Source organism: Nerophis lumbriciformis, linkage group LG12 (assembly GCF_033978685.3).
Source record: "Nerophis lumbriciformis linkage group LG12, RoL_Nlum_v2.1, whole genome shotgun sequence".
Taxonomy (NCBI): Eukaryota; Metazoa; Chordata; class Actinopteri; order Syngnathiformes; family Syngnathidae; genus Nerophis; species Nerophis lumbriciformis.
Genome location: NC_084559.2, coordinates 18,283,679 through 18,290,991, shown reverse-complemented (window position 1 = coordinate 18,290,991; position 7,313 = coordinate 18,283,679). Strand labels below are relative to the sequence as shown.

The 7,313-nt window shown below is 41.2% G+C and overlaps 1 protein-coding gene across 1 annotated transcript in view; it reads left to right on the top strand.

The window, feature by feature from the left end:
• The first annotated feature begins 472 nt into the window (after positions 1-472).
• LOC133623063 (ras-related protein Rab-35) overlaps positions 473-7,313 on the top strand; it is a 32,865-nt gene continuing 26,024 nt past the window's right edge. The window contains exon 1 of the mRNA XM_061985996.2: positions 473-768. Coding sequence (XP_061841980.1) covers positions 717-768 — 52 coding nt within the window. The 5' untranslated portion in view covers positions 473-716. The remainder of the gene's footprint in view (positions 769-7,313) is intronic.

Genomic DNA, 7,313 nt, shown 5'->3' with positions numbered 1-7,313 from the left:
TTAGACATGTATATTTTACGCACGAGTAACTATCTTGTGCGCACGAGATACATGTCTAAAAAAAAAAATATTAAAAAAAAAATGTCCCTATGTCCCTTTTTTTTAGACATATATCTCGTGCGCACGAGAAACTTTTTATAAAGTTATAAAAAAAATTAAAAATTAAATGTATATATATATATTTTTTAGGCATGTATCTCTTACGCACGAGAAACTATCCCGTGCGCACAAGATACATGTCTAAAAAAAAAAAAAAAAAAAAAATTCCCCCATGTCTCTTTAGGGGCTCCGTAGCCTCTGGATTTTTTCAATGAAAACAAATGTGCCCCGGCTCACAAAAGGTTGAAAAACACTGCTTTAATGAGCGAACATTGCCGGTGTTAATGTGTGGTCGTGTTGCAAGTCGTGACGTCACAGCTGAATGTGTGCTAACAGTGTTCCTCAAACGCGATGAGCGCGCCCCTCTAGGCGCATGCGCACTGGCACCGGATCAGTCGGGTGCAGTTCCACCAGAGGAGGAAGCGGAGTTTCCGGCTGCCGAAAACCGGAGATAAACGACACCGGCTCGGGAGGGAAACCGCTCCTCGCTTCGGTAGTTTTATCCCAGCAAAACAGGGGGCTCGGGGAGTAGTGTTTTTTTTTTTTTTTTTTTTTTGAAGGGACAAGGACCCACACACGCCGTTCACAAGGCGGGGGCGAGCCATTTATCCACCGGCATGGCCAGGGACTACGACTACCTCTTCAAGCTGCTCATCATCGGTGACAGCGGTAAGTCAATGGCGGGGATGCAGCACGGGAAGTCGGCCTGGCTTGGTTTTTTTTTTTGGGTGTATGTGTAAACCCCGTGATATTACCACGTTGCCCTTGGCTTTCTGTTTCATATGTGCTTTTTTTTTTGTGGTTTACATGTTTTTATGTAACGTACCCAGCTGCCATGTTTAGTCAGTGACAGGGCGGAGGTTGTGTGTCCGGGCTGGGCATGTCTCTCGATCAGGCCGGATATATCGCCATGACATCAAAAGTTTACCCCACCTTTAACATGTCCCTCTTTTTGTTGTGGAACAATGTTGGTTTAAAAACAACCATGTGTTAATTAGCCGATGGAGCTAGTTTGCATGTGTCCTTAGTAGCGGCAGCTAGCATATTTTTTGAATGGCTCATAAATCTGCTATGTATGCTAGCTATGCTATGCTATGCTAGCCGCAGGCTACACGTTTAGCGCGCTTAGTACGATGCTAAACAACTCCAAGGGTCACCATTGGTCTCCATTAACGCTTCGTTAGTAGCGAATATGGCCATACCTGTTTTGATTCGTCGCTTTTACTGAAGTGTGACTATCACCGTGGTTATAGTATTAACGAAAGCACACGTCCGTTAAATTCCTTATTGAATGACCACTTCCTGTGCGGATATTAAACCATTGTCATAAAAAAACAAAAACTGCTTAATGTAAGCAAGAATATGACTTGCAAAATGCATCTCGCCTCTAATTAGGCCATTGATTTATTGAAACTTGTATAAGTAGATTGCACAGAAACATGGATGGACATATTCCGTACATCCATCCATTTTCTACCGCTTGTCCCTTTTGGGGTCGCGGGGGGTGCTATAGCCTATCTCAGCTGCATTCCGGCGGAAGGCAGAGTATACCCTGGACAAGTCGCCACCTCATCGCAGGGCCAAAACACACACTAGGGCCCATTTAGTGTTGCCAATCAACCTATCCCCAGGTGCATGTCTTTGGAGGTGGGAGGAAGCCGGAGTACATGCAAACTCCATACAGAAAGATCCCGAGCCCGGGGTTGAACTACTCAGGACTAGAGATGTCCGATAATGGCTTTTTTGCCGATATTCCGATATTGTCCAACTCTTAATTACCAATACCGATATATACAGTCGTGGAATTAACACATCCATCCATCCATTTTCTACCTCTTGTCCCTTTTGGGGTCACGGGGGGTCACTGGAGCCTATCTCAGCTACAATCGGGCAAAAGGCGGGGTCCACCCTGGACAAGTCGCCACCTCATCGCAGGGTCAACACAGATAGACAGACAACATTCACACTCACATTCACACACTAGAGCCAATTTAGTGTTGCCAATCAACCTATCCCCAGGTGCATGTCTTTGGAGGTGGGAGGGAGCCGGAGTACCCGGAGGGAACCCACGCAGTCACGGGGAGAACATGCAAACTCCACACAGAAATATCCCGAACCCGGGATTGAACTCAGGACTACTCAGGACCTTCGTATTGTGAGGCAGATGCACTAACCCCTCTTCCACCGTGCTGCCGAATTAACACATTGTTATGCCTAATTTTGTTGTGATTCCCCGCTGGAAGCATTAAACAATGTAACAAGGTTTTCCAAAATAAATCAACTCAAGTTATGGAAAAAAATGCCAACATGGCACTGCCATATTTATTATTGAAGTCACAAAGTGCATTATTTTTTTTAACATGCCTCAAAACAGCAGCTTGGAATTTGGGACATGCTCTCCAGGTTGAGGTGGGGGCGCGGCGTAGCGGGCGGGTGTATATTGTAGCGTCCCGGAAGAGTTAGTGCTGCAAGGGGTTCTGGGTATTTGTTCTGTTGTGTTTATGTTGTGTTACGGAGCGGATGTTCTCCCGAAATGTGTTTGTCATTCTTGTTTGGTGTGGGTTCACAGTGTGGCGCATATTTGTAACAGTGTTAAAGTTGTTTATACGGCCACCCTCAGTGTGACCTGTATGGCTGTTGACCAAGTATGAATTGCATTCACTTAAAGTGTGTGTAAAAGCTGCATATATTATGTGACTAGGCCGGCACGCTATTTGTATGGAGAAAAAGCGAACGTGACGACAGGTTGTAGAGGACGCTAAAGGCAGTGCCTTTAAGGCACGCCCCCAATATTGTTGTCCGGGTGGAAATCGAGAGAAATTCAGGAGAATGGTTGCCCCGGGAGATTTTCGGGAGGGGCACTGAAATTCGGGAGTCTCCCTGGAAAATCGGGAGGGTTGGCAAGTATGCCGGAGTACCCAGAGGGAACCCAGGCAGTCACGGGGAGAACATGCAAACTCCACACAGAGAGATCCCGAGCCCGGGATTGAACTACTCAGGACCTTCGTATTGTGAGGCACATGCACTAACTATATACTTTTATTAGTAATTTACACAGTACAGTACATATTCCGTACAATTGACCAATAAATGGTAACACCCAAATAAGTTTTTCAACATGTTTAAGTCGGGGTCCACGTTAATCAATTCATGGTAACCTTCATGGCCAGACCTTAACTTACTGCTTTGAGGGTTGTGGTCCTCCAATTCATTGCCCGTCCTCTGTCTGCGGGCACAGTGATGCTAGTATTCCTTCACTTGCATGCTGGAGGTCCAGCTGACAAAGCTGTAATGTTCTTGTTGTTGGCCAAAGATGCATTGAAGGCTTCCCATGTTCATGTGCCAACACATCTGCTGCTAAGAATTAAGATGTGCGTTCATACTTGCTATTTTTGTTCCGGTTAAAACAAACTCCAGTCTGCTTTCCCCTTTGAGACTTTTATTAGTAGATTGCACAGTACAGTACATATTCTGTAGAATTGACCACTAAATGGTAACACCCAAATACGTTTTTCAACTTGTTTAAGTCGAGGTCCACGTTAATCAATTCATGGTACAAATATATACTATCAGCATAATTACATCATACAAGTTAATCATCAGAGTACATTGAATTATTTACAATCCGGGGAATTTCAGTCATCATACAAGTTTATCATCTGAGAAATGGACATTGAAACGGTGTAGGTCTGACTTGGTAGGATATGTACAGCGAACAGTGAACATAGTGAGCTCAGAAAGCATAAGAACAAGTATATACATTAGATTATTTACAATCCAGGGAGGTGGGATGTGGTGGGGGCAGGGGGTTAGACCAGGGTTGTAGCTGCCTGGAGGTGTTCTTTAAGTGTGGTTTTGAAGGAGATGCACTTTCTTTTACACCTGTTGGGAGTGCATTCCATATTGATGTGGCATAGAAGGAGAATGAGTTAAGACTTTTGTTAGATCGAAATCTGGGTTTGACGTGGTTTGTGGAGCTCCCCCTGGTGTTGTGGTTATGGCGGTCATTTACGTTATGGAAGTAGTTTGACATGTACTTCGGTATCAGGGAGGTGTAGCGAATTTTGTAGAGTAGGCTCAGTGCAAGTTGTTTTACTCTGTCCTCCACCCTGAGCCAGCCCACTTTGGAGAAGTGGGTAGGAGTGAGGTGGGATCTGGGGTGGAGGTCGAGAAGTAACCTGACTACCGGTAGCTTGTTCTGGGATGTCTGCTAGTGTAACAGTCGGTACGTTTCCATGCACTAATTAGTCTGATTTCTCAAATAAAATAAAGAAGAATTTTACATCAAATGCACTTTTTGGGAAATTTTACCAATCGTTCACTATAGGGCTGGGCGATATGGCCTTTTTTTAAAATATCTCGATATATTTAGGCCATGTCACGATACACGATATATATCTCGATATTTTGCCTTAACCTTGAATGAACACTTGATGCATATAATCACAGCAATATGATGATTCTATGTGTCTACATTAAAACATTCTTCTTCATACTGCATTAATTTATGCTCATTTTAAACTTTCATGCAGAGAGGGAAATCACAACTAAGTCAATTTACTAAAACTGTATTTATTAAACGGTTATTAAGCAGTGGCACAAACATTCATGTAATTTCAAAACAGAAAGTGCAAGATTGTCAGAGACATTTTAAAACAAGCTATTAGTGCGCTTTTGTGCATGATGTCACTAAGATGACATATCAAACCAACACTAAATTAAAGTGCAATTTTTGTACAGAACGCCACTACAATAGTTAAACAAATAAAGTGCACTTTTGTGCATGATGTCACACAAGATATTTCAATAACTGTCAAATAAAAATGAGCTGCATAATAGGAAGTCAAATAGTGTATGTCCTTCACTATGTGGTAGGTTCCTGCGGACGTTATCTCCTTCTGTTATTGAGTATTTTTTTTTATACGGTGTTGATGTGGAAATGGAAGACACCAGGCTCAATTGGGTCAGTGCTGGTTGCTTGGGCATTTTGTTGGGTGTGGCACCGACCGCAGATGTTGACATGCGGAGTTTCAAGCACTCCGTATTCTCTCGTGGGTGATTTTTCAAATGATGCTACAAATTAGTAGTGCTGCTACTTTTTGTAGCAACGCTTTTGCCGCATACTTGACATTTTACGGTTGTCTGTTCAACATCTTCCCGCTTGAAGCCAAACCACCGCCAGACGATGGACCCTGTGCTGTTTTACTTGGGAATTAATTCCCAAGAAATGCCCGCAGCTAAAAGCAACTGCGTGAGAACGTATACTCGAATACTCATGATATAGTCATTTTCTACATCGCACAGAAACAAACCCGCGATATATCGAGTATATTCGATATATCGCCCAGCCCTAATTCTAATTAGTAAATAAATGCAATAAAAAGTCTGCTTACAATGGAGCTTATGGGAGCCGCTCTAGTTTGCCTGTAAAGCCCTTAAAACACATCCAAACACCTCAATTAAGGTTTTACATACATGATGTAAGTATACATGCAATGTAATAACAGGCACATTTATAATGACATTTAATATTCATGTATTTTGCTCATTTTAATTTAAGCATACATGGCATATTAATTTCAAAAACGTATCACGTTTGACTTTTTTTTTAACATCACTGATTATTGCTCACTGCAGACTTTGAGAGCCAGCAAACATAACAAAACATCACTTACTGTACAAGGGATGCTGTCTGCTAGGATGTTCATATATTCCAATTTAGATGAAGAACGCCTCATAATCCTCGCAAAGAAAAGAGGGGTGGAATCAAGCCTCTTTTTGTGTTGTTCTCGCTATACCCAGGTCTAAATTGGCTGGCAAAGTGTACCAACTTGTCAGAATATGTCTCCGTTCTTCTACTATCTAGGTGAGAGGCATTATTTATGATCTAGAATAAAGTTTGACGAGCAAGGAAATGAGGATCCAGTTGATCAGTCGATTATGTCAAGATTGGCACACAAGCTTGTGATCACAGCGCAGCTATAAATAGTTAGTCTGCGTTAGCGCTTATAATAACAATATCACTAATACTTGGTTAATATTCAAGTCACGAAATGTAAATGAAGTATTATTGGCAGTTTTTGGATGGTTGTTTATTGGGTTTTATGGGCAGAATAGAGGACCTCCCTTTGGCTCTGCTTAAGTTAGAATGCATTAAAAAAAAATACATCCGCCGTCTTGTCTTTCATAATGATTGTGAATGATAGGCAAAATAAAATAAAAAGTGCAGTTCCCCTTCAATCTGATCATGTTTGGCTTTTGAAAAGTCTGACTAACACACCTGAATTATGCAGTTGCAGTGATGGCGCTAGGAATTTTCAAAATGGGGTCCCAGGGACCCCATCGAGTCATAAAAATGGGATCTCACAGTAAATTTTTGGGGTCCCACTTTTTTGTAAGAGTTTTGAAAACAAATGATAAATGTATGCATTATCCTGTTATATCTCACATTCTATATTGTGTTTTGGAAAAAGGTTGTCATTAACGTTACTTAATTCATAAAAGAATTATAAAAAAGAAAATACATTTTTATGCATATGTAAATTTATTCAGTTATAAACATTCATTCACTTTCTTCTTTCCTTTATGGATCTAAACTTTACCGCTGCCGGTAGTTTTTTCTATATTTGTATTTAATAAGTTTCAGGTGTATTTGTTTCAGTATAAAAGTGTAATAAGTGTTATGCTTCTGTCATGAAATGATGATAATGGTGTGTAAGGGCATACATACATTATTTATTTAGCGCTTAAATCTCTAGAGTCTACATCAACTTCACATCTATCCGTCAATTCCAAGTAGTTTTTTTTTATGTTGTTTTTTTGTTTGTTTGTTTTCTGCCTTTTTTGTCAAAGAAAACTGTTTTTTTTTATGGCAAACACACAAAATATGCGAAATCTTCCACAAAAAATATTTGTCAAAGTGCAATATTTGATGTGAAGTAATCGGAGCCTTGGATAGGTCAATGATTCATAAAAACATTGATTTTGATTCAATATTATGTTTTGAGCAATGACAGTTTTGAAGAAAAAAAACAGCTTTGTTTTATTAGTCAACATTGCAACTTTTTCTGAATTACATTTCACCTTTAAGCTTTTTTTATTCCACTTTTGTTATCCATCCATCCATCTTCTTCCGCTTATCCGAGGTCGGGTCGCGGGGGCAGCAGCCTAAGCAGGGAAGCCCAGACTTCCCTCTCCCCAGCCACTTCGTCCAG